At 37.2% G+C, this 22,374-nt stretch overlaps 1 protein-coding gene across 4 annotated transcripts in view; it reads left to right on the top strand.

The window, feature by feature from the left end:
• NARS2 (asparaginyl-tRNA synthetase 2, mitochondrial) overlaps positions 1-22,374 on the top strand; it is a 212,050-nt gene that overhangs the window by 5,643 nt on the left and 184,033 nt on the right. For all 4 annotated transcript variants that reach the window (XM_064288755.1, XM_003418535.4, XM_010598175.3 and 1 more), the window contains exons 2-4: positions 558-667; positions 4,976-5,096; positions 6,010-6,150. In XM_064288755.1, coding sequence (XP_064144825.1) covers positions 558-667; positions 4,976-5,096; positions 6,010-6,150 — 372 coding nt within the window. The remainder of the gene's footprint in view (positions 1-557; positions 668-4,975; positions 5,097-6,009; positions 6,151-22,374) is intronic.

The raw sequence follows: 22,374 nt of genomic DNA, 5'->3' as shown, positions 1-22,374 counted from the left end.
GAGGGACCAACCTCTGGAGAATGACATCATGCTTGGTAAAGTATAGGGTCAGCAAAAAAGAGGAAGACCCTCAATGAGATGAATTGACACAGTGATTGTAACAATGGGCTTAAACATAGCAACAATTGTGAGGATGGCACAGGACGGGGCAGTGTTTTGTTCCATTGTACATAGGGTCACTACAAGTCAGAACCAACTCGATGGTACCTAATAACAGCAACATTCATAATACAGGGGCAGTGGGAGGAAATACCTGAAATAGCCAATATTGGGAGGATTGTTTATGTGAATTAGGCTCATGAACTCGATAAAGTGTTAGGCATCCATTCAAAATGATAAGCTGTACAAATAAAACAATAAAAAAGGTGAAATGCCGTGGTCTATCTCTGTGATAAGAACCGTATAAAATTATATGTGCATGTGGTGAACTAAAAGGAGTTGATTTGTTGAGTCCGGATTGTAAGTACTTTTTTTCTTCTTTCATTGAGTCCTCTGTATGTGTAATGAAAATGTACAAATATGTGTTTAAGCCCACATTTAGAAATATTTCTCCTTAGGGATGGATTCGTTCAGTCCGGTCCCAGAAAGAAGTCTTGTTCCTGCATGTAAATGATGGATCATCTTTGGAAAGCCTTCAGGTTGTTGCAGATCCAAGCTTTGACAGTAGGTGAGTTTAATAAAAAGAATCCTCTGGGTTTTTTTTTTTTTTTTTCTATCTCTGCTCCCCACTTCCCTAATCCAGGCTTCACATCATCACCTGAGTTACCTTTCTAAACAAATCTACTTTGCATATCTTTGAGGATCAAGTCCAAATTCTTCGCATCAAGATCCTTCAAGCTCAGGCCTTTCCTCCTCTTATCATCATCATATGTCTGTATTCCCCACCTATGCTTTGCTTCAGTCTTTCTTAACTACTTGCAGTTCCCCAACCTGTTCGGTTCTTTCTTGTCTTCTAGTTCTTGTATACATTGCTGCCTGTGCCTCATATAGCCTCTCCTTTTTCACTTATCTTTCTAAGTTCCAGTTTAGGTAGGCATCATTTGATGTTCCCATCCCTTGACTGTACCCCATGCCCCTCCACCGTGCTCCCGTAGCTGCCTGTGCCTATCTGTCATAGAACGTATCTCACTGAATTGTAAGCGATTGTATTTCTCCTTGACTTATCCTGCCAGACTCTTTAGTTCCTTGAGGTCAGGGATATAGTGCCTCATTCATTTTTGTACTCCTGTCCTCTAGCGCTGTGCTGAGAAAGTGACCAATTATTTGTTGCATAAATGGAAGAAACTTTTATGGTCCTTTTTACCAAGTTTTAAAACTAACACCATCTTTAGGTTAGAGCATGAGTACTGAAGAACAGAACGTTATTCTAATTTGTTGGGATAAGTGTGCTTTGTTATTTCAAGCACCACTGGGGTTCCTGTTCTCCGTGTATTAAATAGGTTCCTGGGTCTCAGGTATTTGGTCAGCTAGGCAGAACAACAAAAAATTATTCTGTTGTAGTAGTAACCATTTTTCAGTGTTTATAGTTTGTTGATTATAAGATTAACACATGCTCATTGTTAAAACGTGGAATGCAGTGGAGTTTTACCAGTCATTCATCTTTCATAATGAAGAGAAAGTCTTTAACATTTTGCTGTAATCCCCTCTATTCTTATTTCCATGGATGTATATATTTTACTACATAATGTGGCTTGTAATACGTGTATAGCTTTGTGTCCTCTTTTTACACTTAACATTTATCATGAACATTTTTTCATGTCAAAAATTCTTCCATAACATTTTTAATGGTTTTATACTATTCTATAATATAGATGAATTGAATTGAATTTAATAATTGCCTTTATTGTTGTACATTGAAGTTTTTAATTTTTTCTATATAATGTCACTAGTATAACATTTTTGCACATAAATCTATGTGCTTATGTCTGATTATTTATTATAGATTTTTAGACATGGCATTACTGGATCAGAACATTTTAAAATCTCTTGCCTTAAAGCGACAAATATAAAGGCTGTTCATCCCTAGCAGTAGGGTATAAATATTCATCTTAGTGGGCCTTTGTCAGCACTGAGTAGTTTATAATCATTAGAGAAACAAAACTGGGACAAGAAATTCTACAAACGTGATTCTATCTTTAAGACATGTTTTGACCTATTTTGCAAGTCTCTTCTGTTCATAGCTTTCTGTTTAGAAGCCTGATAGAAGGTGTTAGAATAGAATCAGAGATTATCGTTCCAAGGCATTTGTTAATTTGTTCAGTGAAAAAATGTATCCTGTTGCTAGGAACCGTCTTAGTGCTAAATAAGCTCCAGCTTGCTTGTCTCCCGTAGTTGGCCAGCCACGAGTTTAGTCCAGGCAGGAATTTTCAGCCTGGTCCAGGCCATCTGTAGAATCACAGATGTGATCCTGTCTCGTGAGAGAGTGGAGGACAGCTTTCAATAAGATGATGTTCTTCTTTTATGAAAGTGTTCCTGATTGATTTTTTGTTTCTGGCTTATGGCCTTTGATTTTAAAATAACATGAACAGAAAATGTCCAACTCTAATACAAATCAAGGTAAAGTCGGTTACATTTTATTTCAATGTTGTTCTGTTACGTTGGATCATAAACCAAAAACAAACCAAACCCGTCGCCCTTGAGTTGATTTCAACTGAGAGAGACCCTGTTTTACTACTCGGAAATGTCATTCATTGTGTAAAATTTCAAAGCACGTTCAGCAAGTTTGCTATCATCCAGCATCCACTGAATCAGAATTTTCTCGTGATTGGTGCCTCCTTGCATTTTTGGTATAATTAAAGTTTGCAGTGATAACATTAAAGCTCTGAAAGATACCAGAAGAATTGAAATTATCTTGTGTTATTGAGAAGCGTAGTAAAACTATGTATGTATGGTGTGAATGTTCATTTGCTTGAGCGCTTAACTAGAAAATTTCTTTCCCTCGCCTGCTGAATATCAGCCTTGATGACCATTTTATGGCAGTGAGTCTTTCATTTCTTTATTTAATTAGATGGCCTCATAGGTGTGGTTTTGGAGAATCGCCAGCCATCACTGAGTGAATAAATCCCTCTGGGCCCACCTTGGCGCGCCCTGCGTAGAGTTGCTTAAGTTATAAGAAGTTAAATCACAAGTCGGTGCCTGCTGTGGATTGTCTGCCCTTGCAGCGTTGGGTTTGAGGCTTATATCTGCAATTGCTGTTTGTTTCCTCCGTCCGTGGCGTTTGAACAACATAGCAGTTGTACAAATGTGTCTAATGGCACTTAAACTTTGGATCCTCTGGAGGAGTCTGTCACTTTGAAGTATTCTCAGGAGCCCCAGGTAGCTTGCATTTAAAGTCAGAGCATTTAAAAATACCCTTCTGCAATGGGTGAAAGTGTACCAGGTTTTCTTCTCCCATGATGCAGTAATGGACAATCTTATTTATGTGTTATGTAACAGTAAATTTAAAGGGAAGTAGCATATATTAAATGTAGCAAGCAAAGAACACTGGGTGAGGAATCTCCTGACAAATTTACTTTAAAATATACTACACCTTCTTCAAGAAGGCATTTATCATCACAGTTATTATTATGATTATAAAGTATAAGAGTTACAAAGGATTTTATGATCATTTAATCCAACCTTCTTAATAGATGACTTCTTAAAACAAATTAGGTTAGATGGCTTTTCTTAGTTGTCATATAGGTAATTTTTGGATGAACTTGGACTAAAACCTAGATTAATTAACCAGAAAACAGTTCTACATGTGCTCGAACAATCAGCCAATTAGCTTTTTTTTTTTTTTTAATTGTTTTTGGTGAAAGCTTACACAGCAAATTAGGTTCCTATTTAACAATTTCTATACATGTTGTTCAGTGACGTTAGTTACATTTATCACAATGTGTCAGTATTCTCATTTCCATTCTGGTTGTTCTGTTTCCGTTAATCTAGCTTCCATGCCCCACTTTACCGTCTCATCTTTGCTTTAGAGTAAATGTTGACCGTTTGGTCTCATACGGATGGTTATTAAAAGGAGCACAGTGCTCACAGGTGGTATTGTTTATTTTATAAGTCAGTCTATCCTTAGGCTAAAAAGTGACCTCCAGGAGTGGTTTCAGTTCCGGGTATAAAGGGCGATAGTCTCAGAGGTTCCTCTAGCCTGTACTGGTCCAATAAGTCTGTCCTTTTTTTGAAATTTGAATTTTGTTCTACGTTTTTCTCCCATTCTACCCAGGACCATCTATCGCGTCCCTGGTCAGAATGGTTAGTAGTCGTAGCCAGGCACCATTTAGTTCTTCTGGTCTCAGGATCAATGAGGCTGTGGTTCCTATGGGCAATTAGTTTCTTGAGTCTTTGGTTTCCTTCTTTCTCTTTTGCGCCAGACAAGTACAGACCAATAGTTGTATCTTAGATGGGCCGCTCACAAGCTTTTAAGACTTAACCCAGACACTACTCAACAAACTGGGATGTAGAACATTGTCTTTGTGAACTGTGTTGTAGTGATTGGCTGAGCCAACTAACTTTTTGTTAAAACCTTTTTGTTTTGAAATACTAGTAAGCTACAAAAAAGGGTACAGAGAATTCTCACATCCAAGCTTTCCCCAGTGAAAACATTTTACATAACCACAGTACCTAATCAAAACCAGGAAATTGGCACTAGTACAGTACTATAACTAAACTACAGACTTTCCTCTGATTTCATCAGTTTTTACATGCTTTCTCCATTTTTTCTTTTCTTTTTTGGCCAACTAAATTTTGACGAGGATAATTGTATAACCTCCTAATTCCAGTTACTTACATGTTTCTCTGTTCCCAATTTAAAACTTGTGGAGTTCATTTTTATAATTTCGATATTCAATAGAACATCCATAGATATGAAGCCTAAGCCAGTTAAGCATAAAAACTTATATCATTAAATACTTTAATAGCAAGGTTTGTATTACAATGAGGGTTACAGGTGATATTTTGTTTATCTTGTTTTTTGTTGTTGTTACTTCAGAGAATTGGCTTTTGGGAGTTCTGTGGAAGTTCAAGGGCAGCTGGTAAAAAGTCCATCCAAAGGACAAAACATGGAACTGAAGGCAGAAAAAATTGAAGTAGTTGGAAATTGTGATGTTAAGGTATGCTTTCTGACACTTTTATAGAGGCTGTTTAGACTTAATTTTGAATTGACGTGTAAAATCAAGAATCAAGTCCTAAGATTTCTGAAAAAATAGACTGAAAATTATGTAGAATTCAGAGAGAAATGGCGAAGATAACCATTTTTTATTATTGTTTAACAGAGAATCTGTGATTATTAACTTTTAAAAACTTGCGACGTATTTCACAGTTCTTACTTGTTCTCCCTTGCCTTGTGGTAGTGTTGATGGCTTCACCATCCTTTCCCCTTCAGTTCAGTGCCATTTTAAAGTATTCAGATATTAGAGAATTCTGAACTCCTAGCAGTCTCCAGATTTTTATTAATGTGGTCACATTAATAAAGTATGGTGCTCGTTTCTATATGACATGTAAATTAGTATGTGCACAAAGCCTAAAAGGGATAATATTAAAATAAACAGGGTACCAATGTAGTTCTTTAACTTAGCTTCTCTGTTATCTTTTGTACTGGAACTTGTTTTTTATCTGAAAATATGCTTCTGTGCTCTTGGTTTTGTAAGTAGAGCCATAATGTCCTTAAAATATTTTGTATGTCTGCACTATTCGGCCAGTTGAAAGAAAGCTGCTCACCCTCTCCCATGTTCTTAGGCACCATTAATGTGTTGATAAATATGCCAGTCGATCATGAGTGCTTATGGATTTTCAAGACATTTGGGCAGAATTCAAACCCAGGTGTCTCTGACTCTACCCCACCATTCTACTTACCTTTTGGAATTAATATGGGAGTATAATGAGTTATACTGAAAAATAACGAAGAAAAGCATCTTAGTTTTGTTCCAAAGCTCTACTATTTAAGAAATGCCCTGGAAATGGATTTTATAAAACAGTATCATTTTTACCTTCTAATTTTTTTTTTTTTTCCCCATTCATTGGCAGACTTTCCCTATTAAATATAAAGAGAGGCATCCTCTGGAATATTTGAGACGGTATCCTCACCTTAGGTGTAGGACTAATGTTCTGGGTTCTATATTGAGGGTTCGCAGTGAAGCCACGGCTGCCATTCATTCTTTCTTTAAGGTAAGGTGCTTTGCTTCTAGGTGTTCTCTCTTTGAATAATTGTAACACTGGAGTAGTATCCTGAGAGTTGCATTCATTGACTATTCCAAGCACCCTTTACTAGTGTGTTACTGAATCAGCTGTCACAGGTACGCCTGTGTGTGTGTATATGTGCATACTGTGTGTGTGTGTGTGTGTGTGTGTGTGTGTGTGTGTAGTTTAATACCTTTTTTGAGGAATAAATGGCATAAAATAAACTGTACATATTTAAAATGTATGATTTGGTATGTTTTGACGTACGTATGTATCTGTGAAGCCTTTACCACAGTCAAGATAATGGTCATACCCATCACCCTAGAAGTTTCCCTGTGGCCCTTTGGAACCCCTCCTGCTCCTCCTTGTCCCTCTCAATCCCCAAGCAACCGCTTATTCGCTTCCTTTTACTATAAATTTTTTTTTTTTTTTTACTATAAATTAGTTTGCAAGTTTGCATTTTCTAGCATTTTATATAAATAGAATCACATAATATGTAATCTTTTTTTAATCTGGCTACTTTTGCTCTACATAAATATTTTGAGATTCATCCATGTTGATATTTGTATCAATACTTTGTTTTTAATTGCTGAATAATAATCCATTGTATGGATATACCACAGTTTGTTTATATATATACCTCTTGGTGGACATTGGGTTGCTTCCAGTTTTTTGGCTGTTGCAAACAAAACAGCTATGTACCTTTATGTACAGGTTTTTGTGCAGATATATTTCCTTTTCTCTTGGGTAAATACCCAGAAGTGGAATGGATAGATATGGTTAACTTTTTAAGAAACTTCTAAACTGTGTTTTCTAAAATGGTTTTCCATTCCTGCCAGATGTATAGGAGAGTTCCAGTTTTCCCACATCCTTATTAACACTTGATAGTGTCTTTTTAATTTTAGCCAATCTAAATAGTATATAGTGGTATAGCACTGTGGACTTAATTTGCATTTTCCTTAAAAAAAATTTTTTTTTTTTTTTTTAATTGACTAATAAGGAAACCTTGGTGGCATAGTGGTTAAGTGCCACAGCTGCAAACCAAAAGGTCGGCAGTTCAGATCCACCAGGCGCTTCTTGGAAACTCTATGGGGCTGTTCCACTCTGTCCTATAGTTCTGCTATGAGTCGGAATCAACTCGATGGCAGTGGGGGTTTGTTTTGGTTTTTTTTTTTTTTGGTCATTGACTAATGTTGAACATCTTTTCATGTGCTTGTTTGCCATCTATATTTTCTTCAGTGAAATATTCAAATATTTTGCCCATATTTGTATTGATCGATTTGTTTTCTTATTGTTCAGTTTTCAGAGTTCTCTGTATTTATTTTCTGGATAAATTCCTTTATCAGATATCCACTTTGCGAAGATTTTCTCTTAGAATGTAGCTTGTCTTTTCATGCTGTTATTAGTGTCTTTTGAAGAGCAGAAGATTTTAATTTTGTAGCCCAGTTTATCAATTTGTCCTTCTAAGGATTGTGCTGTTGGTGTCATATCTAAGAAATATTTGCCTAGCCCAAGGTCATAAAGATTTTCTCCCATGTTTTCTTCTAGACATTTTATAGTTTTAAGTTTTACGCTTAAGTTTGTGATTAATTTTTGTGTATGGTGTGAGGTATGGATTTAGGTTCATTTTTTGTGCATATGGATATGCTTTTGTTCCAGGACCATCTGTTGAAGAGGTCATCCTTTCTCCACTGCATTGCCTCTCCTTACACCTTTGTTAAAGATCAGTTGTCCATATGTTTGGGTTTATTTTTGGACTCTAATACTGTTCCATCAATCAATTTCACTATCTTTATACCAATAACATGTTGTTTTGATTACTGTAGCCTTATAACAATTTTTGAAATCAGGTAGTGTTAGCCTCCAACTTTGTTGTTCCATTTCAGAGTTGTTTTAGCTATTTTAGGCTCCTTACATTTTTATGTGAATTTTAGAATCAACTTGTTAATTACTGTGAAGACACCTGTGAGATTCTGAGTGTGATTGTATTGAATCTGTAGACTGATTTTGTGGAGGATTGATATCTTAACAATATAAGTCTTCCAAACAATGAATAAGGTTTATCTTTTCATTTATTTAGGTCATCTTTAATGCCTTTCAGCAATAGTTTTGTAGTTTTTAGTCTTTCACATCTTTTGTCAGATTTATCCCTAAGTATTTCATATTTTTGGATGCCGTTGTAACTGCTGTTTTGAAAAATTCAGTTTCCAGTTATTCTTGCTAGTATATAGAAATATAATTGATATTTGTATATAGATTTTGTATCCTGTACCCTTGCTAAACTCACTTATTAGTTCTAGTAGCTTTTTTTGTAGATTTCATCAAATTGTTTACATAGATAATCATGTCAACTGTGAGTAAAGACAGTTCTACTTCTTACTTTCCAATGTGGATGCTTACTATTTCCTTCCTTCATCTGATTACACTGGTCGAAACCTCTAGTACAGTGTGGAATAGAAGGCGTTGAGAACAAATATCTCTGTTTTATTCCTTATCTTAGGGAATAAACATTCAGTCTTTTATCATTAATTGTGATGTTAGCTATAGGTTTTTCAAGGATGCCTTTTTTCTGGTTGAGACATTTCCTCCCATTCCTAGTTTGTTGAGTGTGGGTACTGGATTTTGTCTAATGCTTTTTCTACGTCTTTTGAGATGACCATACGGTTTGTTTTGTTTTTATGTAGTGGATTACATTAATTGATTTTTGAATGGTAAAGCAACCCTGCATTCCTGGGATAAACTACACCTGGTTGTGGTATATAATCCATTTAACATGTTGCTGACTTTAATTTGCTAAAATTTTGCTTAGAATTTTTACGTGGATGTTCATGAGGAATTTTGTTCTTTGGTTTTATTTTCTTTTAATGTCTTTGTCTGGTATTGGTATCAGAATAGTGGTGGCTCATTCAGCAAACTGGGGATATTCCATTCCTCTCTGTTTTCTGATGTATTTCTGTAGAATTGGAATTATATCTTAAATGTGCTGTAGAACTCACTAATGAAGTCCCATTGATGTGCAGAGGCTTTTTTTGTTGGTTTGTTTCTCTTTTATTGTGGGAAACTTTTTAACTACAACTTTAAGTTTTTGAGTAGATATACTACTATATAGGATATCTATTTCTTCTTGATTGAAGAACATTGGTAGTCTGTGTCTTTCTGAGAATTGATACATTTCATCCACATTGTTGAATGTGTTGCCATGAAGTTGTTCATATCACCTTATTATCCGTTTAATATCTGTAGGTCTGTAGTAATATCACGTCTCTCATTCCTGTTATCGGTAAGTTGGGCCCTCTCGTTTCCTTGACCAGTCTGGCTAGGGTTTATCGATTTGATCAGTCTTTTTCAAGAATCAGCTTTTGGTTTCCTTGATTCTTCTCTTTGTTTTTCTATTTTCTAACTCACTGGTTTTCACTTTGATCTTTATCATTTCCTTTCTTCTGCTTACTTTGGTTTAATTTGTCAATCTTTTTCTTCTTTCTTCAGGTGGAAACAGGTCATTGATTTGAGATCTTTCCTTATAGTAGACATTTAGTATGGTAAATTTACCCCTAAGTACTGCTTTAGCAGCATCCCACAAATTCTAATATGTTATGCTGTGCTTTTCCTGCAGTTCAAAATACTTTCTAACTTCCTTTTTTTTATTCTATGAGTTATTTAGAGGAGATAATTTAGTTTCCAGATATTTGAGATTTTTCCAGAAATGTTTCTGTTACTGATTTGTCATGTAATTCTATTGTGCTTAGAAAGGCTACTCTATATGATTTGAAACCTTTTAAATTTCAGGCTTATTTTATGGCCCAGAATATGGTCTACACTGGTAAATGTTCTGTGTGCAGTTAAGAAGAATGAGTACTCTGTTGCTGGATGAAGTATTCCATAAATGTCAGTAATGTTAGGTTAGTTAATAGTGTTATTCAAGTCTACTAAGTCATTTCTGCCTGCTTGTTCTATCAGTTACTGAGAGGAGTATTGAAATCTCCAACTATAATTATAGATTTGTCTTTTTCTCCCTTTAGTTCTTTAGTTTATGCTTCATATAATTTGTTTTTTATAATTTTTATTTTGCTTTAAGTGAAAGTTTACCAATCAAGTCAGTCTCTCACACAAAAACCCATATACACCTTGCTACACACTCCCAATTACTTTCCCCCTAATGAGACAGCCTGCTTTCTCCCTCCACTCTCTCTTCCGTGTCCTTTTCACCAGCTTCTAACTCCCTCCACCCTGTCATCTCCCCTCCAGGCAGGAGATGCCAATATAGTCTCAAGTGTCCACCTGATCCAAGAAGCTCACTCCTCACCAGCATTCGTCTCCAACCTATTATCCAGTCCAGTCCATGTCTGAAGAGTTGGCTTCGGGAATGGTTCCTGTCCTGGGCCAACAGAAGGTCTGGGGGCCATGACCACTGGGGTCCTTCTAGTCTCAGTCAGACCATTAAGTTTGGTCTTATGAGAATTTGGGGTCTGCATCCCACTGCTCTCCTGCTCCCTCAGGGGTTCTCTGTTGTGTTCCCTGTCAGGGCAGTCATCGGTTGTAGCCATGCACCATCTAGTTCTTCTGGTCTCAGGATGATGTAGTCTCCGGTTCATGTGGCCCTTTCTGTCTCTTGGGCTCGTAATCACCTTGTGTCCTTGGTGTTCTTCATTCTCCTTTGATCCACGTGAGTTGAGACCAACTGATGCATTTTAGATGGCTGCTTGCTAGCGTTTAAGACCTCAGATGCCACTCTTAAAAGTGTGATACAAAATGTTTCCTTAATAGATTTTATTATGCCAATTGACTTGGATGTCACCTGAAACCATGGTCCCCAGACCCCTGGCCCTGCTACGCTGGCCTTCGAAGCATTCAGTTTATTCAGGAAACTTCTTTGCTTTTGGTTTAGTCCAATTGTGCTGACTTCCCCTGTACTGTGTGCACTTTCCCTTCACCTGAAGTAGTTCTTATCTACTATCTAATTAGTGAATACCCCTCTCCCACCCTCCCTCCCTCCCACCTCTCATAACCACAAAAGAATATTTTTTTCTCAGTTTAAACTATTTCTCAAGTTCTTATAATAGTGGTCGTATACAATATTTGTCCTTTTGCCTCTGACTAATTTCACTCAGCATAATGCCTTCCAGGTTCCTCCATGTTATGAAATTTTTCACAGATTCCTCACTGTTCTTCATTGATGCATAGTATTCCATTGTGTGGATATACCATAATTTATTTATCCATTCATCCATTGGTGGGCACCTTGGTTGCTTCCATCTTTTTGCTATTGTAAATAGTGCTGCCATAAACATGGGTGTGCATAGATCTGTTCGTGTAAAAGGCTCTTATTTCTCTAGGATATATTCCAAGGAGTGGGATTGCTGGATCGTATGGTAGTTCTATTTCTAGCTTTTTAAGAAAGTGCCAAATTGATTTCCAAAGTGGTTGTACCATTTTACATTCCCACCAGCAGTGTAGAAGTGTTCCAGTCTCTCCACAGCCTCTCCAACATTTATTATTTTGTGTTTTTTGGATTAATGTCAGCCTTGTTGGAGTGAGATGAAATCTCATTGTAGTTTTGATCTGCATTTCTCTAATGGCTAATGATCGTGAACATTTCCTCATATATCTGTTAGCTACCTGAATGTCTTCTTTAGTGAAGTGTTTATTCAGATTTTTTGCCCATTTTTTAATTGGGTTATTTGTCTTTTTGCAGTTGAGATTTTGCAGTATTATGTAGATTTTAGAGAGCAGGCGCTGATCAGAAATGTCATAGCTAAAAACTTTTTCCCAGTCTGTAGGTAATCTTTTTACTCTTTTGGTGAAGTCTTTGGATGAGCATAAGTGTTGATTTTTAGGAGCTCCCAGTTATCTAGTTTTTCTTCTACATTCTTTATAATGTTTTCTGTACTGTTTAGGCCATGTATTAGGGCTCCTAATGTTGTCCCTATTTTTTCTTCCATGATCTTTATTGTTTTAGATTTTATATTTAGGTCTTTGATCCATTTTGAGTTAGATTTTGTACATGGAGTGAGGTATGGGTCTTGTTTCATTTTTTTGCAGGTGGATATCCAGTTATGACAGCACCATTTGTTAGAAAGATTGTCTTTTCCCCTGTTAACTGTTTTGGGGCCTTTGTCAAATATCAGCTGCTTATATGTGTTTGGATTTATGTCTGGGTTCTCAATTCTGTTCCATTAGTCCATGTATCTGTTGTTGTACCAGTACCAGGCTGTTTTGACTACTGTGGCGGCATAATAGGTTCTAAAATCAGGTAAAGTAAGGCCTCCTACTTTGTTCTTCTTTTTCGGTAATGCCGTATTTATCCGAGGCCTCTTTCCCTTCCATGTGAAATGCTTCATGTAATTTTAAGCACGGTTATTAGAGCATAAATATTTACGATTGTTATTCCTCTTGATTAATTGACCCCTTTATCATTATGAAATGACCTTGTTTATCTCTGTTAATATTCATTACTTTGAACTCTTTGATATTATTAGAACCTCCACAGCTTCCTTTTGATTAGTGTTAGCATAGTATATCTTTTTCCATCCTTTTACTTTTTTTCTTCCATTGTACTTTAGATGAAGGTTTACAGAGCAAACTAGCATCTCATTAAACAATACACATACAGTTTTGTGACATTGGTTGCCAGCCCCGTGACATCTCAGCACTTTTCAACCTTAAGTTCCCCCTTACCAGCTTTCCTGTCCCATCCTACCTTCTTGTCCTTGCCCCTGGGCTGGTGTGCCTATTTAGTCTCCTTTTGTTTTATGGACCTGTCTAATCTTTGAATGAAGGGTGAACCTCAGGAGTGACTTCATTACTGAGCTAAGAGGGTGCCCGAGGGCCATACTCTCGGGGTTTCTCCAGTCTCTCTTAGACCAGTAGATCTGGTCTTTTTTGTTTGTTTGTTTTTTGAGTTAGAATTTTGTTCCACATTTTTCTCCAGCTCTGTCCAGGACCCTCTATTGTGATCCCTTTCAGAGCAGTCAGTGGTGGTAGCCGGGCACCATCTAGTTGTGCTGGACTCAGTCTGGTGGAGGCAGTGATAGTTGTGGTCCATTAGTCCTTTGGACTAATCTTTCCCTTGTGACTCTGGTTTTCTTCATTCTCCCTTGCTCCAGATGGGGTGAGACCAGTGGAGTATCTTAGATGGCTTCACAAGCTTTTAAAACCCCAGACACTGCTCACCAAAGTAGAATGTAGAACATTTTCTTTATAAACTGTTACGCCAATAGAGCTCGATGTTGCCTGAGACTAGGGCTCCCACAGCCCTCAGCCCAGTAATTTGTTCCCTCAGGGAGTTTGGATGTGTCTGTGGAGCTTCCATGACTTTGCCTTTGTCAGTTATGCTGGCTTCCCCAGTATTGTGTACAGTCTTACCCTTCACCAAAGTTACCACTCACCTATTGTCTATTCAGTGCTTTTCCCTCCCTACCCCTTGCCTCCCTCATAATCATCAAAGATTGTTTCTTTTTGTGTGTAAATCTTTCTTGGATTTTTATAGTAGTGATCTCATACAATATTTGTCCTTTTGTGATTGACTTATTTCACTCAGCATAATGCCCTCCAGATTTAGCCACGTTGTGAGATGCTTTGCAAATTCATCGTTGTCCTTTATCGTTGCCTGGTATTCCATTGTATGTATGTACCATAGTTTGTTTATTCATTCTTTTGTTGATGGGCATCTAGGTTGGTTCCATCTGTTTGCTGTTGTGAATAATGCTGCAGTGTACATGGGTGTGCATATATCTATTCATGTCGACAGCTCTTGTTTCTCTAGGATGTATTCCTAGGAGTAGAATTGCTGGATCATATGGTATTTCTATTTCTAACTTTTTAAAGAAGTGCCATATTGTTTTCCAAAGTGGTTGTACCATTTTGCATTTCCACCAGCAGTGCTCAATAGTTCTAATCTCCCCACATCCTCTCCAACAGTTGTTATTTTCCATTTTTTTGATTCGTGCCAGTAATGCCGGGGTGAGATGGTATCTCATTGTGGTTTTGATTTGTATTTCTCTAATCACTAGTGATCACAAACATTTCCTCATGTGTCTATTAGCTGCTTGAGTATCTTTGGTGAAGTGTCTCTTCCTTTGCCCACTTTTTGACTAGATTATTTGTCTTTTTGTTGTAGAGGTGTTGGGTTTTCCTGTAGATTTTAGAAATTAGACCTTTGTCGGTTTTGTCATAGCGATAAATTTTTTCCCAGTCTGTAGGTTCTCTTTTACCCTTTCGGTGATATCTTTTGATGAGCATAAGTGTTTAATTTTTAGAAAATCCCAGTTATCTAGCTTATCTTCCAGAGTTTGTGTGTTACTAGTTATGGTTTGTATCCTGTTAATACCGTTTATTAGGGCCTCTAGCGTTGATACTATTTTTCCTTCTATGATCTTTATTGTTTTGGGTTTTATATTTAGGTCTTTGATCCATTTTGAATTAGTTTTTGGGTATGGTGTGAGGTATGGGTTCTTTTTCATTTTTTTGCAGATAGAGCATCCTTTTATTTTTAACTTGTTTGTATTTAACATAAATTTCTTGTTGGCAGCATAAAGTTGGGTTTTGAGTTTTTATCTAATCTGAAAATCTGCCTTTTAATTGGGATGTTTAAATCATTTATATTTAACGTAATTGTTGATATAGCATGTTTGAATCTATTGTCTTGCTGTTGGTTTCTAATTGTCCTATCCGTTCTTTGCTTCCTTTTCCTTTTTTTCTGCCTCCGTTTGGATTGTTTGAGTATTTTTCCTGATTTCTTGCTGTTTCCATTGTTTGCTTATTAACTATAACTTTTTTTTTTTTTAGTGATTGCCTCAAGGTTTATAGTATACATATTTAATGTCAGTTGATATTTTACCACCTCATGTATAATGTACCTTTACATATATTATAAATTCCACATTTTGTTGTTACTATTTTTGTTAAAACAGTTAATATCTTTTAAAGAGATTTAGGTAGTTACCATGTCTGGGTCACCGAATTCCTTTGTGTATATCCTGGTTTCCATCTGATATCATTTTCCTTCTGCCTGAATGACTTACCTTAATATTTCTTATAATACGGTTCTGCTAGTAATGCACTTTCAGCTTTTGTATATCTGAAAATGTTTTTATTTCACCATTGTTTTTGAAAGATATTTTTTCCTGAGTATAGAATTCTAGGTGGATAAGTTTTTTCTTTTAGCAGTTTAAAGTTACTTCATGATCTCTCTTTTCCATTGTTCCAGTGAAAAATCTGATGTCATCCTTATCTTTGTTCCTCTCTACATACAATCTTTTTTCTATGGCTGATTTTAAGATTTTCTCTTTATCACTAATTTTGAGCAATTCGATTATAATGTGCCTTGGCCCAGTTTTATGTTTCTTGGGTTTGGGGTTCATTGAATTTCTAGAATCTATTTTTTTTTTATGAGTTTATAGATTTCGTCAGGTTATTCAGCCATTATTTCTTCAAATATTTTTTTCTGTTCCCCCTCTTTTGGGGACTCCAGTTACCCATGTATCTGTTCACCTTATGATATCACATAGCTCACTGATTTTCTTTTCTTTGTTTCATTTTCGATAGTTTCTCTTCTTATGTCTTCAGTCTTACTGATATTTCTTCTGCAGTGTTTACTCTGTTAATACCATCCAGTGTATTTTTCGTCTTATATTGTAGATTTCATATCTAGAAATTTCATTTGTTCTTTTTTCTATCGTCCATGTCTCTGCTTAACTTGTGAATTTATAGAATACAGTTTTAATAACTTTTAATTGAAATTATTTACAGCTTTTATAACTGCTTTTAATAGTTGTTTTATGTTCTTTTCTGCTAATTCTAATATCTGGGTCAATTCTGTGTCAGTTTTGGTTGATTTGAATTGTCTCCTCATTATGGGTTATGTTTTCCTCCTCCTGCTTTGTATACCTACTAATCTTTGATTAGATAATAGACATTGTGATTTTTTACCTTGTTGGATGCTGCATATTTTTTTAATCCAATAAATCTTAGTACGCTTTGTTCTGGTATGCAGTTAAGTCATGTAAAAACTACTGGGTACTTTTGAGTTTTGTTTTTATGATTTGTGAAGCAGGTCCAGAGCAGTGCTCAGCCTAGGATCAATTATTCCTTACTACTGAGACAAAAACAAAGCTTCAGGAATTGACAGAATAACCACACATCTGTCAGTTTGTCAAACACAAAACATTGATATCCAAGACATTAGTGAACTGATAATTGTCAGATTGGACAATTATATGGTCTACTATGCCGGGAGTGACAAATTGAAAAGGAATGGCATTGCATTCATCGTCAAAAAGAAAGTTTCAAGATATATCCTGAAGTACAACACTGTCAGTGATAGGATACTATCCGTATACGTACAAGGAAGGCCAGTTAAACGACTGTTATTCAAATTGACACACCAACCACTAATGCTAAAGATGAGGAAATTGAAGATTTTTACCAACTTCTACAGTCTGAAACTGATCAAACACACAATCAAGGTGCATTGATAATTGTTGGTGACAGTGGGTGGGTTATTTGGAATGGGAAAGTTGGAAACAAAGAAGGATTGGTAATTGAAAAATATGGCCTTGGAGATTGAATGATAGAATTTTGCAAGACCAACAACTCCTTCATTGCAAATTCTTTTTTTCAACAATATGAGCGGTGACTATACATATGGACCCTGCCAGATGGAATACACAGGAATCAAATTGACTGTATCTGTGGAAAGAGATGATCAGAAAGTTCAATATCATCAGTCGGAACAAGACCAGGGGCTGACTGTAGAACAGACCATCAATTGCTCATATGCAAGTTCAAGTTGAAGAAAATTAGAACAGGTTCACAAGAGCCAAAGTACTCACCTGAATATAAACCAAAAAACCAAACCCGGTGCCGTCGAGTCGATTCCAACTCATAGCGACTCAGTAGGACAGAGTAGAATTGCCCCATAGGGTTTCCAAGGAGCACCTGGTGGATTCAAACTGCCGACCCCTTGGTTAGCAGCCGTAGCACTTAACCACTATGCCACCAGGGTTTCCCACCTGAATATATCCCACTGAAATTTAGAGACCATTTCAAGAATAGATTTGATGCATTGAACACTAATGATTGAAGACCAGCTGAGTTGTGCAAGGACATCATACATGAAGAAAGCAAGAGGTCATTAGACAGGAAGGAAAGAAAAAACCAAAATGGAAGAGAATCTGAAGAGATTTCAGAAGAGAGTCTGAAAGTTACTCTTGAATATAGAGTAGCTAAAGTGAAAGGAAGAAATGGTGAAGTAAAAGAGCCGAACAGAAGATTTCAAAGTCAGCTTGAGAAGACAAAGTATTATGATAGAATGTACAAAGACCTGGAGTTAGAAAAACCAAAAAGGAAGAACATGCTTGGCATTCCTCAAGCTGAAAGAACTGAAGAAAAAAATTCAAGCTTTGACTTGCAACACTGAAGGATTCTACAGGGAAATATTAAACTCAGGAAGCATCAAAAGAAAATGGAACAAATACAGAGTCACTGTACCAAAAAGAATTGGTCGCTATCCAGCCATTTCAGGAGGTAAAATATTCTCAAGAACCAGTGGTACCAAATGAAGAAGCCCAAGCTCCACTGAAGGCACTGATGGAAAAACAAGGCTCCAGGAATTGACAGAATACCAACTGAGATGTTTCAACAAAAGGACGCAGCGCCGGAGGTGCTCACTCACCTATGCCAAGAAATTTGGAAGACTGGAAGAGATCTATGTTTGTACCCATTCCAAAGAAAGGAGATCCAACAGAATGCGGAAATTATCAAACAATATCATTGTCACACGCAAGTAAAATTTTGCTGAAGATCATTCAAAAGTGGCTGCAGCAGTATATCAACAGGGAACTGCCAGACACTCAGGCCAGATTCAGAAGAGGACATGGAGCGAGGAATAGCATTGCTGATGTCAGATAGATCTTGGCTGAAAGCAAAGAATACCTGAAAGATGTTTACCTGTGTTTTATTGACTATGCAAAGGCATTCGACTGTGTGGATCATAAATTACAGAATACATTGTGAAGTATGGGAATTCAAAAACACTTAATTGTGCTCATGTGGAACCGATACATAGACCAAGAGGCAGTCTTTCAAACGGAACAAGAGGATACTGCATTGTTTAAAGTCAGGAAGGGCATGCGTCAGGGTCGTATCCTTTCACCCTACGTACGCAGTCTATATGCTGAGCAAATAATCTGAGAAGCTGGACTGCAGGAAGAAGAATGTAGTATTAGGACTGGAGGAAGACTCATTAACAACCTGCACTATGCTGCTGACTCAACCTTGCTTGTCGAAAGTGAAGAGAACTTGAAGCACTTACTGACGAAGATCAAAGTCTACACCCTTCAGTATGGATTACACTTCAACATAAAGAAAATAGAAATCCTCACAAGTGGACCAATAAGCAACATCATGACAAATGGGGAAAATAGTGAAGTTGTGAAAGATCTCATTTTACTTGAATCTACAGTCAGTGTCCATGGAAACAGCAGTCAAGAAGTCAAACAACACTTTGCATTGGGCAAATCTGCTGCAAAAAAAGAAAATCTCTTTAAAGTGTTAAAAAGCAAAGATGTCACTTTAAGGACTAAGGTGGGCCTGACCCAAGCCATGGTGTTTTTAATCACCTCATGTGCACGTAAAACCTGGACAGTAAATAACAAAGACTGAAGAAGAATTTATGCCTTTGGATTATGGTGTTGGTGAAAAATATTGAATATACCATGGCCAAAAGAACAAACAAATCTGTCTAGGAAGAAATACAGCCAAAATGCTCCTTAGAAGCAAGGATGGCAAGACTTCATCTCACATACTTTGGACATGTTATCAGGAGGAACCTGTTCCTAGAGGGCATCATGCCTTGTAGAGTTGGAGAGTCAGGGAAAAAGAAGAATGCCCTCAACGAGATCAGTTGACACACTGGCTACAATAATGGTCTCAAGCATAACAAAGATTTTGAGGATGGTGTAGGACTGGGCAGTATTTCGTTTTGTTGTACATAGGGTCGCTACGAGTCAGAACCGGCTAGACAGCACTTAACAATGACAGCTGGTACAAGGCGTTCCTGAGTACTCTAGTGCCTGGTCAATTATAAGTTTTTCAGTCCAGCTGGTGGGAACAGGTACTGTTTCAGGTCATGTATACGCACAGGCACTGTTTCCTGTCTTTTTGGATGATTCTTTCCCCAGCCTTGGATAGTTTCTTCACACTTATGCACCGATCCGCTCTCTCCTGGATACTCCTGGGTGATCCTGTGTACATCTCCAGAGTTCTCTTTTCGTGAAGCTTTCTCTGCTCTGACTCTGTCCTGTGAACTCTACCTACTTTGGTCTCCCCAGATTCTCAGATCTGTCTCCTCAATTTAGGGAATCCTCTGGGCTACACCTTAATCTCCCTCCCTGAACTGTGGCCTGAAAATCCTCAAAGTAATAAGCTGGGCTGCTTGTAAGGCTCGCCATATTTGTTTCCCATTTCTTACGGAACACTGTCCTTTGTTGCTTGATATCTAGTGTCTTGAAAACCATTGTTTCATGTAGTTTGCTTGGTTTTTTAGTTTCAGGCAAGAAGGTAAATCTGGTCCCTGTTTCTCCATCTCGGTCATAGGCATATATATAGATAGATATGTATAGTGTGTATATGCGTATGTAAAGTTGCTGTCAAGTCAATTCCAATTCATTTGAGACCCCATGTGTTTCAAAATACAACTGTACACCATAGCATTTTCAGTGGCTGATTTTTTGGAAGTAGATCGCCAGGTTTTCTTCAGAGGGGCCTCTGGGTGGACCTGAACCTCCAACCTTTCAGTTAACAGCTGATTGTGTTAACCATTTGCACCAACTAGAGACTCCATTTTATATATATTAAAAATAAATAAACCCACTGCCATGGAGTTGATTCCGACTCAGCGACCCTATAGGACAGAGTAGAGCTGCCACATAGGGTTTCTAAGGTAGATTCGAACTGCCTAACTTTCGGTTAGAAGCAGTAGCTCTTGACCACCATGCCACCGGGGTTTAGTGACTAAAGGCATTTTGTTCTATTAGCTCTTCAGCTATTTCCTTCCACCTGGGAAAGCCACAGTAGAATGTGGTTGATAAGTTGCTGAGGTGAAAGGACTCTACCCCCAATGGATGGGAGGGCCTGAAAGGCAAGGAGTGACCCAGCTGAAAAAGTTCAAAATTATTCCGTGTAGTTTTCATAACATTTTCTGTCCACTTCTCCAGATGCAGTCAGTTTGCAGAGCCTATAACAGTATGCCCTTCCCTGGGACTGTATCCAAATTCAGCTTCAGCCCTGCTGTAGCTCACCACAGAAAGTTCTCGCTCTTTGAAAAGCTCTTTCAGAGTTAATTTTTGGTGGAACAGCTAAAGAACATCATGACTTTAAGGAATATACTTTTCAATAAATAAAGGGAGTACAAATCACATTACACAATGTCATTCCATTATAGTTTGAAAGGATCCACTTATATATGCTCTCAAACTTTCTTAATGCAACTTCCACATGGCTTTGCAGCAGTGCTTAAACCACACAAACAGAATTTGTTCAGATCTAAAAATAATTTTACCTCTCAAATGGCTTCAACAGCTGATAAAGTGGGCCTGCTGTAATTCAGAAACAGTTTTACAGATTTTTGGCCACTAGGTGGTGGCATTGGCAATCCCTTGAAAGTAAACTTTGGCTTCGTTATACATTTATTACTTGAAGCTTTTACAAATATGGAAACAATTAAAGAGAGAGAACAAACCAAAAAAAAAAAAAAAAAAAACCTGGTCATAAAGAATAAGTATAATTAAAAAATTAAACATTTTAAGTGATTGCAAACATCTTGAATTTTAGGATTGTTGGCGATAGGGTAGTTATAAAGGTAGGCATTTTTCAAGTGCTATGAATACACTTTTTAATTGTATAACCCTAAAAATAGAATCCTAGTACCTTATTCTATGATGTTGCGCACCCTTTATGTGACATTCGGGATTAAATTGTTTAAAGAAGTCACTGGAGTATTATCATAAAAAAAAAAATTATCATAGGACATATTAAATAATAATTACCCATTACCTAGCATTTGGTAAGGAGCCCTTTCGGCACAACATTTAAGCGCCCGGCTGCTAACCAAAAGGTTGGTGATTCAAACCCACCCCGTGGCTCCGTGGGAGGAAGGCCTTGCAACCTGCAGCCATAAAGCCAAGAAAACCCTATAGGGCAGCTCTTCTCTGTCACATGGGCTTTTAGGAGTTGGAATAGACTCCACGGCACCCAACCATAACAAAAGCATTCGGACTCTTTTCTTCTGATTTGTTTCTTTAGGTTCACAAAAAGATATGAGGATCTTAGATGCAAAATTTTCATACATTCCAAATCCATCAATAAAAATATGGAAGTGTAGGGGAAAATAGAAATTTGAACTATACGTTTTAGTTAGGACACTTTATGGATCTAAAGTTATTTTTTGGTTTGAGTACCAGAAACATTTTCTGTACAGCTAGGTTGCTTATAAAATTGTCCCATTTGCTATGTACTAAATAAAACTTGGCTATGTAGAATTCTTAAGGAATGAGTCTCTTAGAAGAGCGAGTTTCTCAGATAACTGAGGATTTCTTTAGGCAGTAATTTTATTTAAATTTCAGTTGAAGTATTCCTAAAATGTATTACATACTTCCTTGTGTTCCTAAATCGAGCCAGTAGAAGAGCGTCTGCCATGTATTGGTGACTTGAGGCTCCGCTGTATCAGGGGTTGTCCTCTTCTGCAAGGCAGTGCCATCAGAGCCTATCATGGTGTGGAATATTCTTTGCCCCTGTGTTGAATGTCCCCGGACTGCTGTGCCTTTGAGGTCCCGTAAATGTTTTTCATGCATCTGTTTTGTCTTCTCTTGGTGTCACTTCTTTTTATCAGTGGCATGCCTGTGGCTAATGATTCTCATGCTTCTTTGTTGTTGCTTCTCTCAAATGATGATACTTCTTTGGGTTGTGTGTGAAAGAAAAATATACTGTCAGTGAACTTCCTCTGAGTGATATGTATGGGCCCCCGGAACATAGTCCCTCCTTAACCATAGCTTGGCTTTCTGCTGTTTCGGTTACCGCGGTCAACTGCGGTTCGAAAATGTTAAATGATGAATCTCACACCATCCCACTCCATCATTCACATGACTTTTATTGCAGTAGGTTGTTACAATTGTTCTATTTTATTAGTTATTGTCGTTAATGTCTTACTGTGCCTAA

Source organism: Loxodonta africana, chromosome 7 (genome assembly GCF_030014295.1).
Source record: "Loxodonta africana isolate mLoxAfr1 chromosome 7, mLoxAfr1.hap2, whole genome shotgun sequence".
Lineage (NCBI taxonomy): Eukaryota > Metazoa > Chordata > Mammalia > Proboscidea > Elephantidae > Loxodonta > Loxodonta africana.
The sequence above is the reverse complement of the archived record's forward strand: the minus strand, read 5'-3'. Positions and strand labels throughout refer to the sequence as shown.